The sequence below is a fragment of the Pseudophryne corroboree genome, chromosome 9, assembly GCF_028390025.1.
Source record: "Pseudophryne corroboree isolate aPseCor3 chromosome 9, aPseCor3.hap2, whole genome shotgun sequence".
Lineage (NCBI taxonomy): Eukaryota > Metazoa > Chordata > Amphibia > Anura > Myobatrachidae > Pseudophryne > Pseudophryne corroboree.
The window spans coordinates 182,169,397-182,184,710 of NC_086452.1; the positions used below are offsets into that span (position 1 = coordinate 182,169,397).

Below are 15,314 nucleotides of genomic sequence, written 5' to 3' on the forward strand. Positions count from 1 at the left end.
TATTCAAAACAACTTTTATTGCAATAATCACACATTGAATACTCTTGGCCACTCTTGGGTGCAACCGTGCATCATCATAGTCGACACTGGAGTCGGAATCCGTGTCGGTATCAGTGTCTGCTATCTAGGAAAGGGGACGTTTATGTGACCCTGATGGGTTTTGTGACACAGTCAAAGCCATGGATTGACTCCCTGCTCTGTCCCTGGACACTGCTTCGTCCAATCTCTTATGTAATAGATTCACATCAGCATTTAAAACATTCCACATGTCCACCCAATCCGGTGTCAGCTGTGCCGACGGAGATACGATCACCATCTGCTCTGCATCCTCCCTAAACAAGCCTTCCGCTTCAGACATGTCGACACACACGTACTGACACCCCCACACACACTGGGATAACTGACCCACAATAAGGCCCTTTGGAGAGACAGAGAGAGAGTATGCCAGCACACACCCAGCGCCACAATATACTGAAAACAAAAGTCCCAGTCTAAATAGCGCTTATAACATATAATATTTGCACTAAATAATGTGCCCCCCCCCCCCCCCCCTCGTTTTTGCCCCGTTACTGTGTGCAGCAGGGGAGAGTCCGGGAGCAGGCTCTCTGCAGCATGCTGTGGAGAAAATGGCGCTGGTTAGTGCTGGAGGATCAAGCCCCGCCCCCTCGACAGCGGGCTTCGGTCCGGCTCATATCTTTATACTGGCGGGGGTTTTATAACATACTGCCCCTGTAGTATCTAAACTTGCTGCCAGATTAAATTGAGGTGTTTATTGCTGCCCAGGGCGCCCCCCCTGCGCCCTGCACCCATGCTGTGCCTGTGTGTGTGTGTGTGTGTGTGTGTGTGTGTGTGTGTGTGTGTGTGTGTGTGTGTGTGTGAGCAATGGCGCGCAGCGTTACCGCTGCGCATTACCTCAGTGAAGATCTGAAGTCTTCTGCCGCCTTTGAAGTCTTCTTTCTTCTTATACTCACCCGGCTTCTATCTTCCGGCTCTGTGAGGAGGTCGGCGGCGCGGCTCCGGGACGAACGGCGAGGGTGAGACCTGCGTTCCGACCCTCTGGAGCTAATGGTGTCCAGTAGCCTAAGAAGCAGAGCCTATCATTTAAGTAGGTCTGCTTCTCTCCCCTCAGTCCCACGATGCAGGGAGCCTGTTGCCAGCAGTGCTCCCTGAAAATAAAAAAACCTAACAAAAGTCTTTTCAGAGAAACTAAGGAGAGCTCCCCTGCAGTGCATCCAGTCTCCACTGGGCACAGGAACTAACTGAGGTCTGGAGGAGGGGCATAGAGGGAGGAGCCAGTGCACACCCATTCTGAAGTCTTTACAGTGCCCAGGTCTCCTGCGGAGCTGTCTATACCCCATGGTCCGTATGGAGTCCCCAGCATCCTCTAGGACGTAAGAGAAAGAAGTAATAATGCCACTGTATAGGTCATTGGTACGGCCTCAGGGGAAATATAAGGAAAAATTACTTCACAGAAAGGGTAGTGGATAAGTGGAATAGCCTCCCATCAGAGGTGGTAGAGGCTAAGACTGTAGAGCAATTTAAACATGCTTGGGATAGGCATATGAAATTCCTTACAAAGAATTTAGGTTCAAAAATGGTTGAGATTATCTAAAGGATAAAAAAAAGGGGCAGACTAGATGGGCCAAGTGGTTATTATCTGCCGTCAAATTCTATGTTTCTATATCAGAGTTATTGATCGTAGATGTGCGTTTTTTTCGCACATCTACAATCAAGTCTGAATTAGGCCCTTAAACCCATAGAGTAGAATAAATCAGACAGTCTCTAATCCAGTGACATTGATGAAATTCATTGGAAGCCGTTTGCTGACTGGCCATCTTTATCAGATAGCATAATTCTGTTATAACAGGATTATGCTATGTTATTTTTTCTATTTCTTATAGAAAATACATATTCTGAAATAAACAATGAAAAAGATGTGATTTGGATTTCCTGATGTCTGAATACTTGTTCACTTAACCAGAAAGGTTGATTCTTTATCATTATTTGGTACGAGGCAAATACACTGTTTTCTTGAGTTTGTTCACTTTTGGTTAATTATTACAGCTGTGCTGCACTGGGAGGCGCCCTTGTCTCTCTTTTGTTTTTCTATGTGTACTCCTTATCTTGATGTACCGTATATACTCGAGTATAAGTCGACCCGAATATAAGCCGAGGCACCTAATTTTAACACAAAAACCTGGGAAAACTTATTGACTCGAGTATAAGCCTAGGGTGGGAAATGCAGCTCTAGCCGTACACAGCCCTCAGTGCCAGATGTGCCCTCATACTGCCAGATATGCCCCACAGTGCCTGATGTGCCCTCATGCTGTCAGATATGCCCCCTCATAGTGCCAGATAAGTCCCCTCAGTGCCACATGTCCCCCCCCCCCCCCAGTGCCAAATATGTTCCCCCCAGTGCCTGTTACTTACCCTCCGTCGCTCCCGCGCTGTCTTCTGAAGGAGGGACACGGTGCGCACAGCGCGCGACTCTCCTGTGTCCCTCCTGCATCTCCGGTGGCCGCGGCGGGTATATTAAAGGAAGTGCCGGTTCGTGAGCCAATCAGAGCTCACGAACGGGTACTTCCTTTAAAAGACCCGCCGCTGCCGCCGGAGATGCAGGAGGGACACAGGAGAGGCGCGCTGTGCGCTCCGTGTCCCTCCTTCACACTGGTCTCCCTGTCACACTGCTCTCCCTGCATTGACTCGAGTATTAGCCGAGGGGGCTTTTTCAGCACAAAAAAAAGTGCTGAAAAAGTCGGCTTATACTCGAGTATATACGGTAAGCTACACAGGAGAATCCACATCATTTTCATGGAAACTACATCAACATACATCTCTTCACTTATCTCAAAACATATCCTCCGACCCCTCCACTATCTGCATATGCTTGGTCCATAATATTAGTATTCAAATAATCCCAGACTCTCAGCCTGTATTAAAATAACATCTCAAAAACAATTACACCAATTTACATGGGTTATCTTGCAAATCATATACTTGCAGTGGTTCCCAAATGCTTTACTCAAGGCACCGAAACGGTCCAGGTTTTAAATGTATCCATGCTTGGCCACAGGTGACTTAATCAGCACCTCAGGAAATTTGATTTAACCATCTGTGCTGAGTCATGGGTATACCTTGGAGCAGGGGCGTTTCTACAGAGGAGTGGTCTCGTGTGCACCTCCGGGTGGGCCCCCTCCTCTGCATGCGCGGTGGCCATTTTGGCTGTGATTTCCGGCGCGATCACAGCTCCCGGCGCTGGACTCCGGAAAGGTAAGTATTAAAATGGGTGCAATAGGTGCGGTGTGGGCCCCACCCCCTGACCCAGGGGCCCGTGTGCATCGCACCCATTATAGAAACGCCAATGCCTTGGGGTGCCTTGAGGACTGCGTTTCACAACTTTTGACATACTGTATCACAGTAAAAAGCCAAAATACTTGTAAAGAATGAGGATCATTCAGTGCCACAGATTGGCATGAGTATATACCTTTCACCAGCAAGGAATGCGCCCCCCACCTTTCTCCGGGTTAATCAGCATTTCCCAGAATCCCTTCCAGCAGCCGGCTCACAGAGCTGGGATCTGAATAATAATTATAATACCTCTGCACAGTGGAAGCAGCTTGTTCTCCAAAATCTCCCGGGCATCAGTTCCATCATCCATGAGGTCCAGTTTTGTGATTACACCAATCGTTCTGAGACCTAAGCAAACCATAGTAAGCGTTTAATCAGTACAAATCAGTTGCCTTTTTGTATTTTCCTGTAAACTGTACACAAAGGGGCAAATTTCTTAAAGGTCAGTTTAGACTGGTTTTATTCAATCTAAAATCAATGTGTTTCAGGGGCTAAATCGCACATTTACTATTATTTAGGGAAAGTCTGGGGACAGACAGAAAAGTTGCGAAGAGGGAAGTAGAGATGGAGAGGGACAGGTAAAGAGGGGGCAGAGACAGAGAGGAAGGGAGTGAGGAACGGGATAAAAGAGGGCAAGAGAGTGTGACTGGCAACACCGAACATAGCAAATAGCGATCCGGTGAACAACGGGTCCGTAATACTAGTTAGAACATATAACTTCTTTTGACAGCTCAAACATCGATAGTATCTTACAAATCTCTACATCCCCGGCTCTATCCCAGGTTACTATCTGAGATGCATATAACAACCATACTTGACTCACTGAAATGTTGAAAAACCAAGAAAAGCTAATGGGCCCTACACACTCGGTGACCCGCCGCCAAGCTGATGCCGGCGGACAGGCCCGCCATCAGCGGGGTGCTGCGGGCACAGATGACCCGGGCCCGGCCTCTCTGACAGAGAGGAGTGGGCCCGGCCAGCTCATGCCGCCGCCCGCCGCCGCGATGCTCCGATCACTTTTCATTACCGAGTTCTGGCACTGTCAAAGGAGGGGGAGAGGACGCTGCAAGCTTCTATTGTAAACATCCCTCCAGAAATGGCCGCCACCTCAGAGGAGACAGTTATTAAAGATACTAGAGGAGGCTCCTCTAGTATCTTTAATAACTATTTCCTCTGAGGCGGCGGCCATTTTAGCAGACACTTTTCAATAGAAGCTTGTAGCGTACTCTCCCCTCTCCTGTGACAGTGCCAGATCTCGGTCATGAAAAGGGGGCGGAGCTACACAAAACAGAGAGGGTGGAGCTACACGGGACCAGGCCAGCCTGTGATAGGTAAGTTGAGGGAGAGTGAGTGGGAGAGAGAAAGTGTGTGTGTGTGTGTGTGTGTGTGTGTGTGTGTGTGTGTGTGTGTGTTTGTGTATATATTTATTTTGTTTGGTTTGTATGGTTTTTAGATATATATATATATATATATATATATATATATATTATGTTTTATTTATTTTTTAGGAAAGTGGGGGGGGGGGCTGACGATTTTGCAAGTCCCAAGCCCCAGAATTTCCGATGGCGGCCCTGACGGCGGATACGGCCGACGGGCGATTCGGTGGCAGGGGGAGGTGACAGGGGGCGTGAAGTCTCTTCACTCCACCCGTTACCCAGCTCCATAGCAGTGCATGCTAATATGGACAAGATTGTCCATATTGGCCTGCATGAATAAGCGACCCGGCACCAACGATTAATGAGCGTTAATCGTTAATTATGTCATCACCACATCAGCAGATGTAAATTCCACAAATGCCATGATCATCTCTACATTCTGGTCCATACCCATCAGGTGACCTCTATGCGCTTATCCAACACTGTACCATACAGCATCCACCGCATCATAAACGTAGCACACCACAGGCCGAGCTATACACCGTTATTGCACAGGACCCAGGGTCCGGAATTCTGCATCATCTGCTGTTATTAGTAGAAGGACGCCCACCGGACTACCACCTATTATGAGTGGTGTGCCCCAATGTTCAAATACATCTCACTTTGGCTCACTTTAATTTCTAGGATGGCCTGACTATTTCATCAACTATTACTGCACCTCTATTACCTGTTCGGAGAGATTTATAGCCCCCTCTAACACTGAATATTTGTTTCCTAGGCTTCCTCCACTATGAAACTCATATTTATTAAGTGGCTTCTATTAAAGACAATTGGAGTTTAGTACCAGCTGCCCGTAATTTTTCTGCAGTTTCGGCTTAGTTACTATATTCCATTTAGGATTTGACGTACAGTAAGCAGTCACGCGGTTGTCACTGACTTTGTCGGCAGTGACTATGCTGAAACCAGAATTTCGATGGCAGTATCCCGACACAGTTGTTATGTTTCTCAAAGCATTTTAACCAAGCGAACAATATAACTTCATAAGTGCTGGCAAATATTTAAAATAGTTTCCAAATACTTCCTTTAATTTTTTAGGTCTTTTCTTAAAATAACTTAATCCAGTCTGTGAATAATGTATCTTAGAAAATCAAAGAAACTAATCCTAATGTATACATTTACAGTATAATTAAGCCATGTATTGTTTCATATTATAAGAGAGCACCTTTTCTAGTTTGGACTTCTACATATTGACCCAGGAAATGAAACGCAGCCATGCATCAGTTTAATTTGCCCATTAAACATGCATTGTGAGGAATGTTCAGGACAGCCTAAATCTAATTTCTAGAGCAACTAGCAAAAAGGCACTCCTCTATAAAAGCGAAAATCTGTCCTTCTGTCTTTCAATACAAATCCACAGTTTACAAGCGAAGATCGTGAAATTTTACATACGAGCATATTAAAACACGGCAGAGGCAACTAAAACAATTAGAAATCCCTAGCACCTCTTGGGGGGGGGAGAGAGCGCAGCGCAGAGTATATTAGGAGACAGCATAACTCCAGAATTGCTGGAGCAATGTACTCAAAAATTGGTATACATATGCCTTACAATCTGGAAACAAACACTGTAGGGAGAAGACACCCCTAGAATCCCTAGGGATGGGAAAGCAGCACAGAGTATGTCAGCAGACAGCATAACTGTGGAAGGCCTGGAGCAATTTACACCAAACTTAGGCACTCATTCCGAGTTGTTCGCTCGGTATTTTTCATCGCATCGCAGTGAAAATCCGCTTAGTACGCATGCGCAATGTTCGCACTGCGACTGCGCCAAGTAACTTTACTATGAAGATAGTATTTTTACTCACGGCTTTTTCTTCGCTCCGGCGATCGTAATGTGATTGACAGGAAATGGGTGTTACTGGGCGGAAACACGGCGTTTCAGGGGCGTGTGGCTGAAAACGCTACCGTTTCCGGAAAAAACGCAGGAGTGGCCGGGGAAACGGTGGGAGTGCCTGGGCGAATGCTGGGTGTGTTTGTGACGTCAACCAGGAACGACAAGCACTGAACTGATCGCACAGGCAGAGTAAGTCTGGAGCTACTCTGAAACTGCTAAGTAGTTAGTAATCGCAATATTGCGAATACATCGGTCGCAATTTTAAGAAGCTAAGATACACTCCCAGTAGGCGGCGGCTTAGCGTGTGTAACTCTGCTAAATTCGCCTTGCGACCGATCAACTCGGAATGAGGGCCTTAGTACACATCTGAATTACAATCTGGCAACCAGTGGCGTAACTAGAATTTTTTCTCCCCCAAGCCAAAAAAATCCTTCGGCGCCCCCCCCCCCCCCCCCCATACCCCCCGTAATTGGCACTAGCAAAGGTAGAAAAATTTGCGCGCCTGCGGCGCGCGCCGGCAAACAGGGTGTGTGGCTTTGTCGAAATGGGCGTGGCTTTGCGTGGAGGGCGTGGCAATGCAGGAAAAGACTACCTTATACCCCAGTTTTGCAACCTGCACGCCCAGACGTTAGCCACCACAGGAAAGAAAAATAATCCTGATTCATGCCCCTTACATTATTTGTCATTTTTCCTCCTTATAGTAATGCCCAGTATACATTATTCTACATACTGCAATGGCCCTTAGACATTATTCCACACACAATAATGCACATGACACAATATGCACACACTGTAATGCCCCAGACACATTATGCCACACACCGTAATGCCTGTGACACATTATGACAGGAATCGCAATGCCCGTTATACATTATGCTACACACTGCAATTTACCTGATACATTATAGCACATACAATGTCTGTGACACAGTATGACACACACCACAATGATCCTGAGACATTATACCACAATGCCCGTGATATAGTATACAACACACCGTAATGCCTGATACATTATGACACACACCGTAATGCCCATTACACATTAAGTTCTACAGTAAGGCTTCTAATTACTTTTAAATTACCTGCTCGTTGCCAGGGGTTTCATGCTCTTGGTTCCATGCACGGTGCCAGGGATTTTCATGCTCAGGGTGTCATGCTCGTTGCCAGGGGTTTCATGCACTGGGTGTCATGCTCGTTGCTAGGGGGTAGTGCTTGTTGCTAGGGCCATGCTCCCAGTGCCACATATGCCCCCAGTGCCAGATATTCCCCCACAGTGCCAGGTATATGCCCCTAGTGCCAGATATTCCCCCACAGTGCCAGGTATATGCCCCTAGTGCCAGATATTCCCCCACAGTGCCAGCTACATGCCCCCAGTGCCACATATACACCCCCCCCCCAGTGCCACATATGCCCCCTCAGTGCCTGCTCCCCCACAGTGCCACATATGCCCTCAGTGCCTGCTCCGCCCAGTGCCAAATATTCCCCCACAGTGCCAGGTATATGCCCCCAGTGCCAGATATTCCCCCACAGTGCCAGGTATATATGCCTCCAGTGCCAGATCTTCCCCCCACAGTGCCAGGTATATGCCCCCAGTGCCAGATCTGCCCCCACAGTGCCAGGTATATGCCCCCAGTGCCAGATCTGCCCCCACAGTGCCAGGTATATGCCCCCAGTGCCAGATCTTCCCCCACAGTGCCAGGTATATGCCTCCAGTGCCAGATCTTCCCCCCACAGTGCCAGGTATATGCCCCCAGTGCCAGATCTGCCCCCACAGTGCCAGGTATATGCCCCCAGTGCCAGATCTGCCCCCACAGTGCCAGGTATATGCCCCCAGTGCCAGATCTGCCCCCACAGTGCCAGGTATATGCCCCCAGTGCCAGATCTTCCCCCCACAGTGCCAGGTATATGCCCCCAGAGCCAGATCTGCTCCCACAGTGCCAGGTATATGCCCCCAGTGCCAGATCTGCCCCCACAGTGCCAGGTATATGCCCCCAGTGCCAGATCTGCCCCCACAGTGCCAGGTATATGCCCCCAGTGCCAGATCTGCCCCCACAGTGCCAGGTATATGCCCCCAGTGCCAGATCTTCCCCCCACAGTGCCAGGTATATGCCCCCAGTGCCAGATCTGCCCCCACAGTGCCAGGTATATGCCCCCAGTGCCAGATCTCCCCCCCCCCACAGTGCCAGGTATATGCCCCCAGTGCCAGATCTGCCCCCCACAGTGCCAGGTATATGCCCCCAGTGCCAGATCTGCCCCCCACAGTGCCAGGTATATGCCCCAAGTGCCTGCTCCCTCCCCCCCCCATGTGTAGGAGGGACACGGAGCGCATCGCGCGTCTCTCCCGCGTCCCTCCTGGCTCTCCCCCCGGCTGGTCTAATAAAGGAAGTGCCGGTTCGTGAGCCAATCAGAGCTCACGAACGGCACTTCCTTAGACCGGCCGGGGGAGAGCCAGGGAGGGACACAGGAGAGACGCGCGATGTGCGTTCCGTGTCCCTCCAACACAGCAGGGAGGGAGAGGAGACCGCAGATTGACATGCGGACGCTCGTCCGCATGTCAATCTGTTCTAAGTCAGTGGCGCCCCCGCAGCCCCTCGCCCCCAAGCCACCGCGAGGACTGCGGGGGCAGTAGTTACGCCACTGCTGGCAACAAACTCTGTGGGGGTTAGACACCCCTAGCACCCCTAGGGGTGGGAGAGCAGCACAGATTATTTCAGGTGACAGCGTAACTCCCGAATGTCTGGACCAATTTACAACAAACTTGGTACACATATGACTTACAAGCTGGGAACAAACACTGTGGGGGGTAAGACACCCCTAGCACCCCTAGGGGTAAGGCAGCAGCACAGAGTTTTTCAGCAGACAGCATAACTTGGGAATGCCTGGAGCAATTTACACCAAACTTGCTACACACTGACTTACACTCTTGCAACAAACACTGTGGGGGTAACACACCACTAGCACCCCTAGGGGTGGGCCAGCAGCACACACTATATCAGGACATGCATGATATGTCAGTGATGACAGGGCTGCATGTGACAGGGCCAGTGACATGATGTGAGGAGGGGAATGCAGGTGGCACAAACCCACACACTGAGAGTTATATAGTGGAAGTAGCACAGTCCCCCAGCAGTACAGAGTATATCAGGAGATACATAATGTGCTACGCTATATAAGAAACTGTAAAAAAAAAACGATAATTTCACATGATGTGAGGAGGGGAATAGAGGCAGCTGGAAGCCACAGACTGAGAGTTGTATAGTGGGAAGAGCAGGGTCCCTTCGGGGACCAAAAAGGGGCCTAGCCACTCCACAAAGTGCGTCAGAGAAGCAAGATATGCCTATATACTAGATCTCCAACCAACGTAAATTAACGAACAACTATAATTCTATAATTTATCATCCTCATCCCGTAGCAAAGCACGGGTATTCAGCTATCTACAATGTTATTTATACTGTGTGTTTAATATTTACATTTATTTTTTTAAAGAGACAGTCTTAAAATCCCGGGCTACGCTGGGTACTCACAGCTAGTTGTAAAAAAATACAATAATCGTATTGGTTAGAGAACATCTTCTCCACATATCATGGAAAAGACTGCCATCTAGTGGTATAGCACAGACAATATATATGCTTTTAAAATTCTTAAGACAAGCTTCCTTACACATAACCATCTAATTAATCTTGTGATTGATCCTCCAGCTCAAATTTACCCTCAGACCCCTCTCCTGGTTTTGGTTATGGACTATAAGAAGAAGAGGAGCACCAGACAAATGGCTTTATCGAGAAGCCCCAAGACTTCAGCTGGTTTAGGGAAAATGTTAATATAATGTATCTACAAGAAAGGCGTAGTGCAGCTCTAAAATAGAAAATACTCACAAGCTTATTGCTTTAAAAATCTCAAAAAGGCAATGCTATTTAATAGCAAAGAGCATGTGTAAGCTCCACTGGGACAGGGATTGATGTGAATTGATAAAGCTAAATATTTACCTTTTAACATAAGCTATTTACTAATACCGTGTAGCCGTAATGGCCGCTAAACCATGTGCACGTACTACGCACTTTGTACGCTATTTGCGTACAAAGACCTCGCACGTGGTACGCAAGTTACGTACACACGCTGCGCTGGGTGTACGGAATACACACAGCGAGCGTACACACAGACAATAACCTTTTTAAACCTTAAACAGAATATGCTTACACTGTAAACCTTAATACCGTGATACTGTAATGATGTAACACTGATTAACCTTAGTATTTAAGCCAGCTGTTTGAGCGATTGAGATGCTCAGAAACCCTTAGTAATAAATGGTGAAACACACAAACACTTGTTAAGGTTCCAACACCTTACTAGATGATTTTAGTATGTAAAAGGGAAAAGAAAACAGTTTACAGCTTATACACTACAGACCTAACATTAATAACTAAACAGAATAACTAAACAGAAATATACACAATAGCGAACGATCGCAAACACAAATACATAGAATAAGAATGAATGGCTTACATTTAAACGGGTAACAAAGTGGCCACAGAGAACATACCATACGGGGGAACACTCGTTAGCGCAACCGGATCCAGTCCTCCAATTATCCGACAGATAAATGTTGATGAGAGAGAGTACTGGCCGGTCAGGGGACAGTGGCCTTTATATACACAACATACAGTACACTACAATGGGCCCTACAATCTCATTGTTCATTGGACACAGGAATGTGTCTCTGCATTATAACAAAAGGTCATAGGTGGATTTGAACAGGTGGGCTGTGCCTATTTCAAACTGCTCAGGTGGGAGGTATCCACAGGATTCCCGCCGCATGGATAATGAACTGCAAATACAGTAAATGTCCATAAACTTCTTATAGATATAACTATACGCAGGAGCGATTAATCTCTTCCTAACCAACACCGGAATGTTTCTAATAAAGTACTCTTCAGTTAGGTACTAGACACCACCGTTCAACCTTTGCCTGACCCTTCATATCATGCAAAGAGGAATTCCCAAGTCCCCGAACCATTTACACTAAACATACTTGCAGATATTATTAAGGGGAATACTATCTACAAAACACGCTATATGGGTTACTATGCTATAAACGAGTCGCCAGCTACAGGCTCACAAACTCCGCCGTAAATACCCACATTATGCGCACTATCGCTGGAGCGATATTACGCAACTTGCGGATGTGTGCACGTACGGCGGACTGAGTGCACGCGCAGCGGGCATGTGCATGGGGTTAGTATATGGCAATGTGAAGCATGATATTTTTCGACTTTGACAGTCCACCCTTTGGCAGTCACCAATAACTGCCACTTTCTAAACAATTCAAACAGAAAAATATATGTCATCATGGAATACCTTTTTATGATTGGGTAGAGGGAGGAGAGGAGAAGGTGGGAAAGATATGACCTAGTGAGATAGTGAAAGCATGTGTGTATGAAATCCATGTCTGAGGGGTCATGTATCATCGTGCCGTACGTGTTCTAAATCAAGCTTCGAGGTATTGCGAAGTATACATTGAATCCTTCTTATCCCGTATCAAGGGTCTGTGGATGGGCTGTCAAACTCTACCGAGCTCTTTCCGGCTTTTGGTTACAACAAATGGGGTGCATATTAGTTGATGATACATGAAGGGGGAGAATATGTGAATGCTACTATGTGAAAATCACCTGTCGACTATGTGGGGTACTACCTGGGGGTTGTAGAGATGAAAATAAGAAACAAGCGTTATAAATGCATTCGTATAATTTTATGAGAGATTTAGTATGCAGTCGCCGATTGGGGTCTTGTTGATGTCTTTTCTGATGTCTTGTCCGGATTGTCGTATCTTTACTGTAGCTCTGCGGTTTGTCAGCAAACAAAGCTTCTTCAAGTGTCCATAAAAAGAATTACAGTCTCTAAAAGCTCATTAGGTGTCTGTGACACAGTTCATCATTGGTCTGTATAAAAGGTCATCAAATTCTTCTTCCAGGCGGATCTCTTGGTACCTCGGAGAAAAGCAAAGGAGAAACGGGTGAAAGAAACGGACCGTGGAATCACATTTTATCACAACATTGTCTCGATTGCCGGGACATAAATTAAATTAGTTGTTGTTACAATGCCCTCACTCCTCAGACTCATCACCTTGGTACTACGCTTGCAATTCATTAAACTCCGAACACATCTGAATACCAGACCAATCAGTATAACTCCCAGGATACACAAGAGGAATTTCCCTACGTCCATGATGACGCCCTGAGCCCATTCTCCTAAACCTGAAAACCAATTTCGTGGGTTCAACCATGACACCCAGCCAGTCAATTTATTACCCACAGCAGCGAGTGTAAGATTGTGCCTCCTTCGAAACTCCCACTTTAATTGCAATATATCATCCATTTTTCGATCTATAACCTCGGTTGGGTCCTCAGTGCTGTTAGTGATATATGTACAACATTTCACGCCATACTGAGTTGCTTGGGTGACACAATACCCGCCTGTTACCGCGGTGAGGTAATTGAGAACCATTCTATGCTGGACCAGCTCTGTTTTGTAGGCTTGCAGCTCTCTCCCAGTATATCTGAAGGTGTCATCATACATCTCGGTGAAATTGTCTATCAGGTTTGCTAGCGCATTAATATACCTATAATTTATAACTCCTCTGGCGGTACGGATGATATCTACCGCGAGAAGGAATTGAATCCCGGTGGATTCATGAATCAAATCAGAGGCCGCATGCTCTGTCCTATCTACAAGGTGCCTTTTAACGATGTGTTCGTAATGAGTGTGAGTGTAAGGAGCTTGGGCACTGCGGTGAATGTCTTTCATTTTGTTATGGGTAATGGTCATTACTTCAGGCAATACTTTTCCAACGTAACACAATCCCTCTGAGTTTGGGGCAAGCCACTTATACGCCTTCCTCCCACATATGAAATATGCATCATCGGGGAGAACATATGGGATGGAAAATGACATAACCATATTACAAACCTTCCATGAAAACAGTCCTATCCCTAACTCTCTCATTTGTCTAGTACACGTATCAGGCTGTATGACATGTGCACAGTATCCTGGTGATACTTCTCCAACTCGCATGATCCTACTTCCTAGAGTGTACCTATACCGGAAATATTTTCCACTGTCGGCTATTTGGCGTATAAGTTCTGAGTCTAGGGGCATTCTGTCGGCTCTGTGTGAGAATGTCATGGTTTGGTTGTTCCATGACACTTCCCAATTTCCCGGCTTTCGGGGGTTGGAAATGTTAAAACATATTAGGGACCTATCTACATGGTATTGGTGGAGCTTCAAACTAGGAGGACTAGAAATATTAAATCTCTTGTCCACCGATCTCCCACCCTTTAACTCAAGTACCTCATCTACCGTTAAAGGATATGGCACTAGTCCTGACTTTCTATGACCTTGAGGTACTTGTGAGCATACCCAACAGTCTGTCTGATTTAACACTTTACCCACCAATGAGTGATAGTCACTCAATGGATGCCGGTCCATGTTGGTATTAAAACTGGACTGACATTTCTTGATGCAATCGTCCTCAACTATATTTTCACAATTCCTACAGATACAATTCTCTTCAGCTAACAATCCTTCACAATGTCTATTAACATGGCTACCAGATCGTTTTCTGATACTCGCCTTTGCTCGGTGATTGTGTTGCTCTTGAAATTCTACGCCTCCATCCTGATCATCAGAACCCATTCCAGATCCTTTCTCGACCTCACTGGTATTCTCACCGAAACAGACTGCTCTGGTCAACAACAGGGTCAACAGGAAAATCCGGAACACAGTCTCTTGGGGCAAGTCCATCTTAGAGGAGGGAAAGGAGAAGAATAAGAAGGGGGGAGAATAAAAGGAGGGAGATGGGAACTGGAGAAAATAACAAAAGGGAAAAAGAAATCTGGCTCGACAACCGCCTCCGATCTTATTGTTTTCAGTGCTCAGGTGCCGTCTCAACCTTCCTGGAATAGACACTCTAACGATACAATTTCCTCTACCGTCTGTTCTTTGTCACGGGACCTCTCTGGGTCAGCGACCTTCTTACAGTGAGACGAATGGACCCAAGTCTCTCTCTCGGCAACCTTTAACGCTGTCGTGCTGGTCAATAAGACTTGATATGGTCCTTCCCATCTGTCAATAAGGCAACCTGAGCGTAAAAAGTTTCGAATCATTACATAATCCCCAGGTTCAATGTCATGACAATTACTGTCTGGCAGATCAGGAATCACTAGCTTTAAGTTGTCGTTTTGATTCCTTAATTGCTTACTCATCTTAACCAGATACTTTACAGTTATTTCATTGTTACATTTCAAATCATCCTGGGGGTCAATCATTACATGAGGTTGTCGACCAAACAGAATCTCAAAGGGAGACAGATTAAGAGGGGACCTGGGAGTGGTTCTGATCCTGTACAATACAATTGTCAAAGCTTCCGGCCACAACAATCCTGTTTCAGCCATCACTTTGCTCAACTTGTTCTTAATAGTGCTGTTTACTCTTTCCACTTTCGCACTCGCCTGGGGGCGATACGGAGTATGCAGCTTACTATTAATTCCCATTAATTTACACATTACCTGGAAGACTTTACCTGTAAAATGGGTACCCCTATCGCTTTCAATTATCCTAGGGATACCATACCTGCACACAAATTCCTACACAATTTTCTTTGCGGTAAATGTAGCGGTATTTGTGGCAGCGGGGAATGCTTC

General features: G+C 46.6%; 1 protein-coding gene across 5 annotated transcripts in view; it reads right to left on the reverse strand.

Moving 5' to 3' along the window:
* The window catches only part of DNM3 (dynamin 3), a 952,228-nt gene that overhangs the window by 791,114 nt on the left and 145,800 nt on the right, over nucleotides 1-15,314 (reverse strand). For all 5 annotated transcript variants that reach the window (XM_063939984.1, XM_063939983.1, XM_063939985.1 and 2 more), the window contains exon 5: nucleotides 3,598-3,696. In XM_063939984.1, coding sequence (XP_063796054.1) covers nucleotides 3,598-3,696 — 99 coding nt within the window. The remainder of the gene's footprint in view (nucleotides 1-3,597; nucleotides 3,697-15,314) is intronic.